This window comes from Diadema antillarum, unplaced genomic scaffold (assembly GCF_040938485.1).
Source record: "Diadema antillarum isolate AM-2024a unplaced genomic scaffold, OU_Dant_1.0 seq00000744_RagTag, whole genome shotgun sequence".
In the NCBI taxonomy this organism is placed as follows: Eukaryota; Metazoa; Echinodermata; class Echinoidea; order Diadematoida; family Diadematidae; genus Diadema; species Diadema antillarum.
The window spans coordinates 349,990-364,768 of record NW_027271641.1 but is presented as its reverse complement, the minus strand read 5'-3'; the positions used below and the strand labels follow the sequence as shown (position 1 = coordinate 364,768).

The following is a 14,779-nucleotide window of genomic DNA, read 5'->3' as shown; positions in this document are numbered from 1 at the left end:
ACAAATTCAAAATACCAACAAGGTACATGTTATTCAAAAGCTTGTCATGAAAATGCATTTTCCTCTTTGATATGAAGAAATGTTAACCAGTTGATGGAACAGCATTTACTGTCGATGAAGTCAAATGCAAGAGAAAAAAAATTGCACGAGTTGTCCGAGGGAAAATTCACAAATTGATACAAATATTTCATCCTTCAAAAACATAAGAAGTTCAAGAATTGCACATTCACGTCATTGTACCTGTCACTTGTACTAGTGTGTCTTTTACTAAAAAAAAAAAATATTCCTGTCCATGTACAAGTATCTATTTCATGTTAATGCAACCTCACATTCGCACGACCTCTCAGCCATACCCGATGAATTTGCACCTGTCGTTGAGGGCTGCCCGGCGGACATCGTGGTCGAGGCTGTGGTCGGGTCCAGCGACGTTCCTGTGAACTGGACGGACCCCACTGCCACAGATAACTCTGGCACGCTCACCCAGACGCAGACGGCCCGGCCCGGGGATACCTTTCATTTCGGTTCCACTAACGTTGTGTACACTTTCACTGACATGTCGGGCAACAGTGCTTCATGTTCCTTCACTGTAGTTGTGTCTGGTATGTCTGAAACACCTGTCACTACTCTCCATTATTGCATGCCAATATTATCACAGACAAAGAATGCATTGATTATCCCAAGACTTATGTACATGTATTTTGACCCCACTTCACTATCTCAACACTAAGAGTCAGGCAAATGCCTTGATTTTGAAGGGGCTGATACTTACATAACCTTTGAATGAAGTTTTCATACATTTGCTCATGCATTTTACAGATATCCCTCACATATAGGTCAGTGTAATCCAAAAGAATCTCTACTGAAATTGTGAATAATCACGTAAGTGCAGTTGCACTGCATTTTGCATATCTAGCTCTCTTCCCAACCCCCCCCCCCCACCCCTGGTTTGGCCAAACCAGTATGTGCATCCAAATCACTTTGCTATCTACTGAAGATGTGAATTGTCACGAAAGTACAAGCACATTTGTACTGTTTCATTTCTGTAGCAGTTTGGTCGAGTCTGTATCTGCGTCCAAATAGATGTTTGGAATACGCTCTTTGGCAAGGGTATGCATTCACCCAGATCTTGAAATGCCCCAAATTTGCCGTCTTTCTACCCAAGCAAAAGGTTCTGTCAAGTGGCAGTAGCTTCCATATGGGTTTTTATTTAGTATGTCCCCAAGTGGCTACTGCAACGCCACATGCACGACTGATGATGACTAGTGAAGTCAATAAATTCGCAATGCTACCACCAAAAATTTATATCGTATCCAACTGACTTCAGAGTTGCAAGGGAGAATTTGTATACTTTCGAAGGCTTAAAAAAAAAAATATATATTTTACATCTTTTTTTTTGCACCCCTGCCTCCTAAAAAGTGTCTTGCCGCTCTTTTTCCTTCATTTTCTAATCTGTAAATTTACGCAAAAGATGTAAATCACAACCGTCTAGAACCTCATGAAGTCTCCAAACTCCTGTAGGTTTATCCCAGATTACTTCAATGCATCCAGAAAGTTAAGGTCACTGCAGATCATTTATGCATAGGATCCACAATAATGTCAAGTGTGTGCTGGTCTTTTGACCTTTGCTGCCCACCCCTCTCAGTTGAAGGCATCTTGGTCACATACCACTCCCATCATCCACACTAAACCGAATAATAATTCACACAGCTATTCCGGATCTGTCCCCTCCTGTCGTTACCGAGTGCCCCACCGATATCGTCGTGGAGGCAGTGGTTGGCGTGGATGGGGTTTCGGTCAGTTGGACCGAGCCGGCGGCCACGGACAACTCGGGGAACTTCTCCGTCACTCGATCGGCCCTTCCAGGAGACACTTTTTACTTTGGCACCGCTAACGTTCTTTACACCTTCACTGATGCCTCTGGAAACACTGCCACGTGTTCCTTTGATATAATTGTCTCTGGTATGTCACATGTCATCAACTCACCAACTTTCCCCACATTCATTGTGCAATCACAGTAATTTAGTACTTTTCAAATTTTCAAAGGTTTGACTTCTTAAAGAATAAAGAGCAGAAACACAACACAATTGTAACTTCTTAATCAGATGACAATGGCAAATATCAAAACATCAATTGCAGCAACATTAGCAAGTTAGATATGTGTACTTCATTGCTTGTACACAAGCCTTTGATTCTTTGTGATTAGGGAGCACAACCACTTTGTGAACCGTTCTATATTCAGCCATTCATATCCTATCATCCACAAATTGCTGATTCTGTTCCTGAAACAACTTGCAGTCAAATAAAGGACATGACTGGTATGTCACATATCAAAGAAACAAAAAACTTCTCTTTAATGCTGTTACTGTCTCTTTTACTTGTATGTGATGAGCATTGTGAAACTTGTAATTGTGCAGTCCCATATTTGTTGCTCTGTGTTATGTACATCTTATTAATTGCAACATAAACATATCTTTGTTGCTGTCTGTTTCACATTACGGTCACCTGCTAAAACAAAACTGTCTTTTATGTCACTATGTGTTCCATTACCCCTTCTGCTGCTAAAACAACCTCACCTGTGTTTTTCATTATTATGTATGTGTCTCATATACCCTTCTGCTGCTAAAACATTGCCATCCATGATTGGTATGCCTGTAGCCATACCTGACCTTGAAGAGCCAGTCATACAAAACTGCCCTGCGGACGTGGCAGTGACAGCTCCAGAGGGTGCGACTGATGTTAGCATAACGTGGGTGGAACCGACGGCGAGCGATAACTCAGGATCTATCTCCTCCTCGGCATCTCACATTCCCGGAGACACGTTCTCTCTCGGCACTACACCTGTCACTTATACATTCTCCGACGCTTCTGGCAACACGGCGACTTGTTCATTTAATGTGATTGTGTCAACTGGTATGTTTACTCATGACTAATTTCATAATTCCTTCTGCACTTCAGATATTCTGTACTGTTGCTAATTTCTTTCTTTTGTAATTATTGTACAGCAAATGAACACAACACTATGAGTATTCTACTCCCTGACCCACATATATGTATATGCTGTCCTGTTCAAGTTAACTTGTTGTGTGGTTCACATGTATTCTGTGTAATCAATTAACATTGCTGTAACTTAATCAATTTGTGACTTGTAATCATCTACCTCATGTCTTTCAAACATGCTTTGCATACTTGTTCAATCGATAATCGTTGTGTCCACTGTCCTTTACCCACTAATCTTGAAGCTCTTATGTGTCTTACAACTATTCATGTCCTTTCTCTTGCCCGTCTATTCTCTTTCTTGCTTGCCACTATTCATTGCGGAAATTTTAGCAAGCGTTGACACGACAAGTCCAGTTATCTCGGGCTGTCCCTCCGACATCAACCTCCAGATTCCCTCGGATGCCATATCGACCATCTCGGTCACATGGTCCGAGCCCACGGCGACGGACGACTCGGGCTCGCTCACGTCGTCATCGACCCATGCGCCGGGAGATTCTTTTGCGGTGGGTTCATCGACGACGGTGACCTACACTTTTAGCGACGAGGCAGGGAACATTGCCACGTGCTCGTTTGATGTTGTTGTAACCTCTGCTGGTATGTGTAGCTAACCCTTTGTCGGTGTTTAACCTTTGAATGTAATTTCATGTCTTGCCCCCCCCCCTCCCTTCCATGTTGACAAACTGTTTAACTCTGTGTATGTACAACTTTTTTGTGATTGTTTTGTTTTCATGTATTGTATGTGTATGTGTGTGTGTGCTTGTATGCATTATGAGATGAGGATTCTCCCTTGTTCACTTGATTGCATCTCATACTCGGCAATTACTATTCAGATGCCCCCCCCCCCAAAAAAAAAAAAAAGTATTCTATTGCTCATGTTATACATACACGTACATTGTATATAGAGATGTGCAATTTTCCTTCATGTTTACATTTTGTTATTTGCAAAGTTCTTGTCATGTAAATGTTCTTGTTGCCTCACTTGTGCATTGCACCGCATCATTTTACTTCGTCTCATTCAATGTAATGTTTGAAAGGCACTGTAGAAGTTGTTGCTGTTCTCAATACATGCATTGTCCTGTGACTCATCATGCTTATGTCAGTACTGCGCACACAACCCTGCTATTCACTATCCTGCCTCTATGTGTTTAGCCACGATCGACAACACCGCACCGGTCATCTCCAACTGTCCGTCGGACATCAGTGTGTCCATTGCATCTGGGTCCTCTGGTGTAGCCGTCACATGGACTGTTCCCACTGCCACGGATAACTCTGGTTCGGTCAGCTCTTCGTCCACTGCTAACCCCGGCGACTTTTTCCCCGTCGGCACAACAACTGTTAGCTACACATTCACTGATGGCTCCGGCAACTCGGCTGTGTGTTCTTTTGATGTCACTGTTGCTGGTATAATGCCTTTTATATGTCACCATTTGTCTCTGTCTGTTAATGTATATCAAATGCGACTCTGTGTCAAAAGAACTTGAACAAATTCTGCTGATGAGAATTCCCCTCCCGCAATTCTGATTCTGAAAGGAAAGGTTCTTACATGTAGCTTTGGAGTAACAGTTTCCTGTCCATGTTGAACGTTTCTATGAAACCAGCTGGATTGCTGGAATACAATTATCCATTTAAGAGAATCATTGCTTTTGAGAGGGTCTTTTAAAGTTGATTAAGTTTCTACTGACCTTTTGTGTGTGTGTGTGTGTTTCTGCACACAGAAGAGTACTATCTACGAGTTGGTATCAGAGGATTTTCAAGTTACTGAAATATTTGCATATGCATTCTTAAGCACACAATATTCCAACTTATTTCAAAGTATTGAGGCTACCAATGACTGCTTTTTGAAAGTTTATAGGGTTGTCATGTTCACTCTTATTTGCCTCATTGAAGGAAACTGGAGAAAACAACATCAGACTCCGGAAATGTGGCTCCACAAAACTGTCAAAAGCACTATTGTCCTTTAATTCTTTGCTTCAAAGTTTCAGATAATTAGGTAGAAGAGGAAATGGTCTTCAAAAAAAAAATCAGAATTAATCATTTACTTTCATATTTAGGATGAGTGTACTTCACCTGTATATGAAATATCCTGTTGTGTTACAATATGTGTGAGGAAGGGTATTAAACGTGAGGTTGGAATGTGTCAAAGGAAATACAGTTTGTGTAGTCCAGTGTTTCCTCATTCACCCTTGCAGCACATTCCCTTCCCATACACAAGATCTATTATCGTGCAAATTATCTGTAGTTCTAGTCCTCGCCCTGCCTTTGACTTCATTGTGCTAGTATATGTTCATGCCATTTCCAGCACACAGTTGCTTCATCTGATATGTTGCTTGTCATGCATTCTTTTAAGATGTCACATGCACACACTCTCCGTTCACTATCCTGTCTGTGTTTAGCCACGATCGACAACACCGCACCGGTCATCTCCAACTGTCCGTCGGACATCAGTGTATCCATTGCATCTGGGTCCGCTGGTGTGGCAGTCACCTGGACTGTTCCCACAGCCACGGATAACTCTGGTTCGGTCAGCTCTACATCTACTGCCAACCCCGGGGACTTTTTCCCCGTCGGCACAACAACTGTTAGCTACATTTTCACTGATGGCTCCGGCAACTCGGCTGTGTGTTCATTCGATGTCACTGTTGCTGGTATAATGTCTTTTATATGTCATTGTTTGTGTCTGTGTTATGTATGGATGTACTACATCAGTAAAATAGAATGTAGATGTATGTTGTGTTAATGTGTGCTTGCACTATAGCATTTGAAACAGCAAAATGTAAACACGTTTTGTATGCTGCCATTCATATGAAAATTTTTTCATTGCTCATATATATATCAGCATAGCAGCGAATTCCATTTTTTGTGTATGCCAAATCCATTATAAGTAATGGCACGTTTATATCGTACCCATTTCACTGTACCAATATGGTCCAATAAGTACCTTGCATGATGCGATGATGTACACTTGTGCTGCTCTTTTCATGCATATATCTATATCGCATACACATACCAGTTGTACACTATCCTGTCTGTGTGTAGCCACTATCGACAACACCGCACCGGTCATCTCCAACTGTCCATCGGACATCAGTGTGTCCATTTCATCTGGGTCCGCTGGTGTAGCCGTCACATGGACTGTTCCCACTGCCACGGATAACTCTGGTTCGGTCAGCTCTGCATCTACTGCTAACCCCGGCGACTTTTTCCCCGTCGGCACAACATCTGTTAGCTACACATTCACTGATGGCTCCGGCAACTCGGCTGTGTGTTCTTTTGATGTCACTGTTGCTGGTATACATCTTTTATATGTGTTCATTTGTCGCTCTGTTGTTATGTATAAATGTACTCCATCTGTAAAACAGAATGTATGTTTTGTTAATGTGTGCTTGCACTTTAGCATTTAAAAACCTCAAAATGTAAACATATTTTATATGTTGCCATGCATGTGAAAACTTGCTCATTGCTCAAATCGTCATTGCCACATTTTATTCCCTTTTTTGTGTATGCCAAATTCAGGATAAGTAATGGCATATCCATCTCACACTCATTTCATTGTATCAATATGATCCAATATGTTACCTTGCATGGATATGATGATACACATGCACACTGGACTGTTTTTCATGCATCTACGTACGTAGTATCTATATCGCATACACATACCCACTGTATACTGTCCTGTCTGTGTGTAGCCACTATCGACAACACCGCACCGGTCATCTCCAACTGTCCATCGGACATCAGTGTGTCCATTGCATCTGGGTCCTCTGGTGTAGCCGTCACATGGACTGTTCCCACTGCCACGGATAACTCTGGTTCTGTCAGCTCTGCATCTACTGCTAACCCCGGCGACTTTTTCCCCGTCGGCACTACCACTGTTAGCTACACATTCACTGATGGCTCCGGCAACTCGGCTGTGTGTTCTTTTGATGTCACTGTTGCTGGTATACGTCTTTTATATGTGTTCATTTGTCGCTCTGTTGTTATGTATAAATGTACTCCATCTGTAAAACAGAATGTATGTTTTTAGCTCACCTGAGCCAAAGGCTCAAGTGAGCTATTGCGATCGCCCTTCGTCCGGCGTCCGTCGTCCGTCGTCCGTCGTCCGTCGTCCGTCGTCCGTCGTCCGTCGTCCGTCGTCCGTCGTCCGTCGTGCGTCGTGCGTAAACTTTTTACATTTTCATCTTCTTCTTGAAAACCCCAAGACCGATTTTCATCAAACTTGGCAGGTAGCATCCCTAGGGGGTTAGGAACTCAATTTCTTAAAATGGGCACCATGACCCACCCAGGGGGCCCCCAGGGGGGCCCAAACCCCCCAAAATTAAGGAATCTTTAAAAATCTTCTTCTCTAGAACCAGAAGTGATAGAGCTAAGTTAATACTATGAGTTAGTTCATTGATGACTGTAGTTTCAAGTTTGTTCATGGCAGAATCAGGGATGCCCCCCTTGGGACCCAGGGGAGGGGGTGGGGAGGGGTTCTAATGGGGCCTAAATTGTACATTTTCATCTTCTTCTTGAGAACCCCATGACCCATTTTCACCAAACTTGGCAGGTAGCATCCCTAGGGGGTTAGGAACTCAATTTGTTAAAATGGGCACCATGCCCCACCCAGGGGGCCCCCAGGGGACCCCCAGGGGGCCCAAATCCCCCCAAATTAAGGAATCTTTAAAAATCTTCTTCTCTAGAACCAGAAGTGATGGAGCTAAGTTAATACTATGAGTTAGTTCATTGATGACTGTAGTTTCAAGTTTGTTCATGGCAGAATCAGGGGTGCCCCCCTTGGGACCCAGGGGAGGGGGGGTGGGGAGGGGTTCTAATGGGGCCTAAATTGTACATTTTCATCTTCTTCTTGAGAACCCCATGACCTATTTTCACCAAACTTGGCAGGTAGCATCCCTAGGGGGTTAGGAACTCAATTTGTTAAAATGGGCACCATGCCCCACCCAGGGGGCCCCCAGGGGACCCCCAGGGGGCCCAAATCCCCCAAAATTAAGGAATCTTTAAAAATCTTCTTCTCTAGAACCAGAAGTGATGGAGCTAAGTTAATACTATGAGTTAGTACATTGATGACTGCAGTTTCAAGTTTGTTCATGGCAGAATCAGGGGTGCCCCCCTTGGGACCCAGGGGAGGGAGGTGAGGAGGGGTCCTAATGGGGCCTAAATTGTACATTTTTATCTTCTTTTTTAGAACCCCATGACCCATTTTCACCAAACTTGGCAGGTAGCATCCCTAAGGGGTTAGGATCTCAATTTGTTAAAATGGGCACCATGTCCCACCCAGGGGGCCCCCAGGGGGGCCCAAACCCCCCAAATGAAGGAATCGTTAAAAATTTTCTCTAGAATCAGAAGTTATACAGCTAAGATAATACTATGAGTGAGTACATTAATGACTGTAGTTTCGAGTTTGTTCATAGGAGATCCAGGGGTGCCCCTCTTGGGGGCAGGGGGTGGGGGGGGGGGTTGGTTAGGAAGGTCCAAATGGGGGCCTGAATCGTACATTGTCATCTTCTTCCTGAAAACCTCATGATAGATTTTCGTCAAACTTGGCAGGTAGCATCCTTAGGGGGTCAGGATCTCAATTTATCAAAATGGGCACCATGCCCCACCCAGAGGGCCCCAGGGGGCCCCCAATTCCCCAAATTAAGGAATCTTTAAAAATCTGGGCCCTTATTGTACATTTTCATCTTCTACTTCAGAATGCCTGGTCAAATTTTGGTAGAGCTGTGAATAATTTAGATTAGTGACTGCGTGAAAGGTGAACTTGCGATACTCAGGTGAGCGCTAGACCCGCGGGTCTCTTGTGTTAATGTGTGCTTGCACTTTAGCATTTAAAAACCTCAAAATGTAAACATATTTTATATGTTGCCATGCATGTGAAAACTTGCTCATTGCTCAAATCGTCATCGCCACATTTCATTCCCTTTTTTGTGTATGCCAAATTCAGGATAAGTAATGGCATATCCATCTCACACTCATTTCATTGTATCAATATGATCCAATACGTTACCTTGCATGGATATGATGATACACATGCACACTGGACTGTTTTTCATGCATCTACGTACGTAGTATCTATATCGCATACACATACCCACTGTATACTGTCCTGTCTGTGTGTAGCCACTATCGACAACACCGCACCAGTCATCTCCAACTGTCCATCGGACATCAGTGTGTCCATTGCATCTGGGTCCGCTGGTGTAGCCGTCACATGGACTGTTCCCACTGCCACGGATAACTCTGGTTCTGTCAGCTCTTCATCTACTGCCAACCCCGGCGACTTTTTCCCCGTCGGCACAACCACTGTTAGCTACACATTCACTGATGGCTCCGGCAACTCGGCTGTGTGTTCATTTGATGTCACTGTTGCTGGTATACATCTTTTATATGTGTTCATTTGTCGCTCTGTTGTTATGTATAAATGTACTCCATCTGTAAAACAGAATGTATGTTTTGTTAATGTGTGCTTGCACTTTAGCATTTAAAAACCTCAAAATGTAAACATATCTTATATGTTGCCATGCATGTGAAAACTTGCTCATTGCTCAAATCATCATAGCCGCATTTTATTCCCTTTTTTGTGTATGCCAAATTCAGGATAAGTACATGTAATGGCATATCCATCTCATACCCATTTCATTGTATCAATATGATCCAATACGTTACCTTGCATGGATGTGATGATACACATGTACACTGGACTGTTTTTCATGCGTCTATCTATATCGCATACACATACCCACTGTATACTGTCCTGTCTGTCTGTAGCCACTATCGACACCACCGCACCTGTCATCTCCAACTGTCCATCGGACATCAGTGTGTCCATTGCATCTGGGTCCTCTGGTGTAGCCGTCACATGGACTGTTCCCACTGCCACGGATAACTCTGGTTCTGTCAGCTCTTCATCTACTGCCAACCCTGGCGACTTTTTCCCCGTCGGCACAACCACTGTTAGCTACACATTCACTGATGGCTTCGGCAACTCGGCTGTGTGTTCTTTTGATGTCACTGTTGCTGGTATACGTCTTTTATATGTGTTCATTTGTCGCTCTGTTGTTATGTATAAATGTACTCCATCTGTAAAACAGAATGTATGTTTTGTTAATGTGTGCTTGCACTTTAGCATTTAAAAACCTCAAAATGTAAACATATCTTATATGTTGCCATGCATGTGAAAACTTGCTCATTGCTCAAATCATCATAGCCGCATTTTATTCCCTTTTTTGTGTATGCCAAATTCAGGATAAGTACATGTAATGGCATATCCATCTCATACCCATTTCATTGTATCAATATGATCCAATACGTTACCTTGCATGGATGTGATGATACACATGTACACTTGACCGTTTTTCATGCATCTATCTATATCACATACACATACCCACTGTATACTGTCCTGTCTGTGTGTAGCCACTATCGACAACACCGCACCGGTCATCTCCAACTGTCCATCGGACATCAGTGTGTCCATTGCATCTGGGTCCGCTGGTGTAGCCGTCACATGGACTGTTCCCACAGCCACGGATAACTCTGGTTCGGTCAGCTCTACATCTACTGCTAACCCCGGCGACTTTTTCCCCGTCGGCACTACCACTGTTAGCTACACATTCACTGATGGCTCCGGCAACTCGGCTGTGTGTTCTTTTGCTGTCACTGTGTCTGGTACGCTACACTTATTGTCTTGCACGACTGTCACACTTGATATCGAAGTGTCTCTGTAAAGCATGCATGTGTGTCTTTGTACATGGCTTTGTTATTATGTATTGCTTTTGTAAGCATGTTCATTTTTTTTTTGCAATTGATGTGGTCATTCCATCAAATAATCAATATATTACATTCGCCATCTTTGTTCTGTATTACCTTTGCTGCATGAGATGTGAATGAAGTTTTTCTGTCCTGTATTATGTAATCACTGTGTGCATATTCCCTTGCGATAAACTCTATATACAATGTAGCTTTCATACTCCATTATCTTTTTTGTCAGAATTGCGTAAATACTGACGGGTATTTGTATGACTTGAAGCGGAGCCAGCTTTGCGTGTTATAAACCACTACTTACCCCCAGATTGCCCAGCATATTCTAACTATTCTCGTTATGCGCATCGCATGTCAATTCTTTTCACGCAGTATTTCGAAGTGCTCCACAAGCCGAGTCTTGCAGCTGTGTGCTGTATACGGAATATATTTGGCGAGTCTAAATTTTTCGCAAATGGGCACTTCCTGATGATTTCGTGAGTGGTTAAATTTGCGATGGTGGAGTACAGTACTGAATTACGAAATGTATGTGCATGTCATATTCATATTTGGATCAGAGTTAATATTTTTGAATGTCTTTAAATTCCAAAGAGCACCTGACTCGCAAAATTTGCAAAAATAGAAAACCTTGCGATATATTCAGCTTATACAGTACTCGCTGGTTGTCATGAAATGGAGCCAATGTTCTTCTTTCCCATCCCACGTACAATCAGTTGGTATGCCAATGACATAGTGGACGATGTGCGGCAGCTTTCTTCGTTACTGTACAGAGGAGTCACCTCTAAGCATACATAATGTGATATCATTCCTGCAGCTGCCGCTGACACCACGGCACCCGTCATCACCAACTGCCCCAGCGACTTCTCCGTGAACTCGGGCACGAATTCATTCGTCTTTGTCTCCTGGGGCGCCGTTGACGCCACCGATGACTCGGGCACAGTGACTCAAGTGGCTGGGCCCTCCTCCAACCAGGGGTTCTACCAGGCAGACACGGTCAACACGGTCACCTACGTCTTTGAGGATCCCTCGGGCAACCAGGCCACCTGTACCTTCACCGTCACCGTACTGGGTATGTTCTCCCTTGAACGAAAATGCTTCTGAATTTTGCTAGATGTATACCTGCAAATAGTTAAAGGGATGGTACAGTTGGTCGAGATGGGTGATTCAGAGTTTAACTAATTATAATTAAAATATTAATGAGCAAACATGTACAGTATGATTCTAAGAGGAATTCAAAGTTTATTTGATGAAAATCGATAATGAAACGACTGAGATACAGTGTATCAATAAACAAAGTAAAACAAAGTAGTCCTAATAAAAGGTGGTTCCTGCCTTGTAGTAGGACCTCTTTATTTTTTTGTTGTTGATATCTCACCCATCTTAAAACCAGTATTCATCAAATAAACTTTACATTCCTCATAGAATTGTATGCTCTGTGTCACGACATGGTAGGTTACATTGTCCATGTGACAGTCCCACTGATAATCTCATCAGCCCTTTTACATCAAATGTATGGTTATGTGCAAGGCATCCATTAAAATGAGTTTACACTGCACAGGAAGCAAGAGGGTAGTAACCCCTCAGCCCTTCATTACGTCAGGGGCACGAGTGTAATAAAGCGTAACATAAAGGGAGAGGGTGACTCATACCAAGTGGAGACCGCTACCAGGAGCGAGGGTCGTAAACCTACCAAATGTCCACCAGTGGGAGGACAGCCCAGAAGAGGCATAGGTTAAGAAATTGATAGTCACACCCAGCTGCAGTGGTCAGCTAACGTCAGAGGAATATCCTCCTTCTTTGGAAATCATGTTCAAAAACAATTCTTTGAAATTAAGGAAAAGTCACTCATAGGGGTGTGTCCATTCTGACCAATTGGTAGAAAGTTTTCTGAACCATCTAACCCCCTCCTCCAATAAGATAACTTGTTTAATAAATTAATATACAGTGATTGGTCCTACATAGACAAGTGTAGTTAAGAAGGAAATTTTGGAGAACAAAACCGGGATGCAAAACCCGAAATTCTTCAGACCAGAGCACAAAATTGTTTGTGAAATCACTACGTGTGTATCCAGTTCGTCGGGAGGGTTCGGTGTACATCAGTGTCGCCGACATACTGGTTTACCCTTTGGTAGATGGATTTGGAACAAGGAGAAAAAGGTTGTGGTGGCAAAAGGCCACATTCAGTGTACGTTTGACAGTCTGAGCACTAGAGAAATCTCTCATCAACCCGAAGGAGGTTGCGGCAGGGGCCAGGGAGAAAGTAACTTGCACAGAAAGGGGAGAAACGCCAACAAAAGTTGGCAGTTAATGTCGGAGCAGGGATCCGAGTTTAAGGTAGGAGCAAGGAGTTTTAGGCTGGAGTAAGCTCCAACTGTATTGGACTGCAGAGTCTGCTAGAGAGGGATTGAGGGGACTCCGTCTAGAGGGGAATCAAGTTTGATGAAACTTAGACCTATGGGCGAGGACAGATGATCTCATCCCGAGAACAAGAACCAACTGGCTTTAGCGATAACATTTAAATGTATCTCTTAATTGGCAACAGTTTTGTCAATGATTGTTAATCGCCATTTTTATTCCAATGTTGTAAATATGTTTCAAAATTCAGTACAATAAACCATGCAATTATTGAACTGAAGAAGCATTTGTTTCGCCTACTTTGTAGACTCTCAGAAGAGAAAGCCTTTGATCCAGTTACGGGGCGGTGCGGCGGCAGCGCCCTGTGACACTCTGTAATATTTCATAAGAGGTTTCTCATTATCGCACACAAAAAAGTTGGAAACCTGAAGCCCCATCTCAACCAAAATTACACCATCTCTTTAAGCTGTGCGTAGAGACATGTTTAGCTTTTGTTGTTTTGTTACTCTGAAGATGATATCTGAATATGTTTGTATTCTTGGTAGCCAAAGTGTTAAGAGACAACCCAGGCTCACTGATGATGAATTTGCATGTGCATATACTTTATTTATGAAGCGTATAAGGGTTTGGTGTGATCTCTCTCGGAGACATACACTGTATTAACTGGGAGAAGGATATCGCGCTATACCATATTCTACTCCAGCTGTTCGGCAAGAAAAATGCTACTATACAAATGATGCACAGGATAGGGTTAGGGTCAGGGTTAGGGTTGCACTAGATAGATAGGGTTGCACTACATTGTAAATACCCGAGAGTGAGCTGCATCTCCACTAACGCCACAAAATAATCCTGTGCATCATTTGCTTTTAATAAAATGGGTCGAAAACTAACAGCATTTTTCACGTACCTTTGTGGGTCAATACCAGTCAGCTACATGTAGCACTCGCTGAAGAGTCAAGATGTCCGAACGGCGTCCCAAACATTTACGCACGTCGCACTCGGAAATCCCGCACATATAAGTACTGTACGTATAAGAGTATACGTACGCCACACATGTTATGCACACAAGAAAGACCGGCCGGCAGCCCGAACTAGAAGTCGTTAACAAGATTGACAGCGTGTATAGTAGCGCGCGACGCACTTGTAACAACTGATTGAGTGCGCACTGCTAGTGTAAACATTGTGATGTCAGGCCGTGCATGTTAGTGAGCAATTAATGCACGCTCACATGACTCATTTCAGCGCTTCCAATTGGCTACATTCTTGAACCCATTTTATAATGGTTGATAACAAGCAGCAGTATCAAGTTATGGCTGCTGGCAGTAGGAAAATGCTATCTGTTCATTCTGGTCATAAATTCTGAGATAGCGTGCATGGCACTGCCCAAGTGGATGCAGGTTGAGCGTATGCATCGCATGCTCTGACAGATTTGTATTCCACGCTAGACAATGATTGAAGCCTACAGATGTGCTCAGTGCAGACTCTGTGGGTTGAACATGAATGATCGTCAGCATGTCATGTGGCAGACATGGGCATTGTGGTCATTTATTCTGATAAGTAAAAGTAACCTTTTTTTGGTTAATTGTAGGGGTACATGTATGAGAGGTTATTAAAAGCATTTAGCAGGTCATGCTTTGATTCAAGCAACCTTTTTGTTTCAGACAGTGAC

General features: G+C 43.1%; 1 protein-coding gene across 1 annotated transcript in view; it reads left to right on the top strand.

Annotated features, from left to right (window-relative positions):
- The window catches only part of LOC139738471 (uncharacterized), a 96,326-nt gene that overhangs the window by 13,401 nt on the left and 68,146 nt on the right, over positions 1 to 14,779 (top strand). The window contains exons 10-17 of the mRNA XM_071649098.1: positions 348 to 599; positions 4,147 to 4,398; positions 5,391 to 5,642; positions 6,034 to 6,285; positions 6,687 to 6,938; positions 9,115 to 9,366; positions 9,763 to 10,014; positions 10,411 to 10,662. Coding sequence (XP_071505199.1) covers positions 348 to 599; positions 4,147 to 4,398; positions 5,391 to 5,642; positions 6,034 to 6,285; positions 6,687 to 6,938; positions 9,115 to 9,366; positions 9,763 to 10,014; positions 10,411 to 10,662 — 2,016 coding nt within the window. The remainder of the gene's footprint in view (positions 1 to 347; positions 600 to 4,146; positions 4,399 to 5,390; positions 5,643 to 6,033; positions 6,286 to 6,686; positions 6,939 to 9,114; positions 9,367 to 9,762; positions 10,015 to 10,410; positions 10,663 to 14,779) is intronic.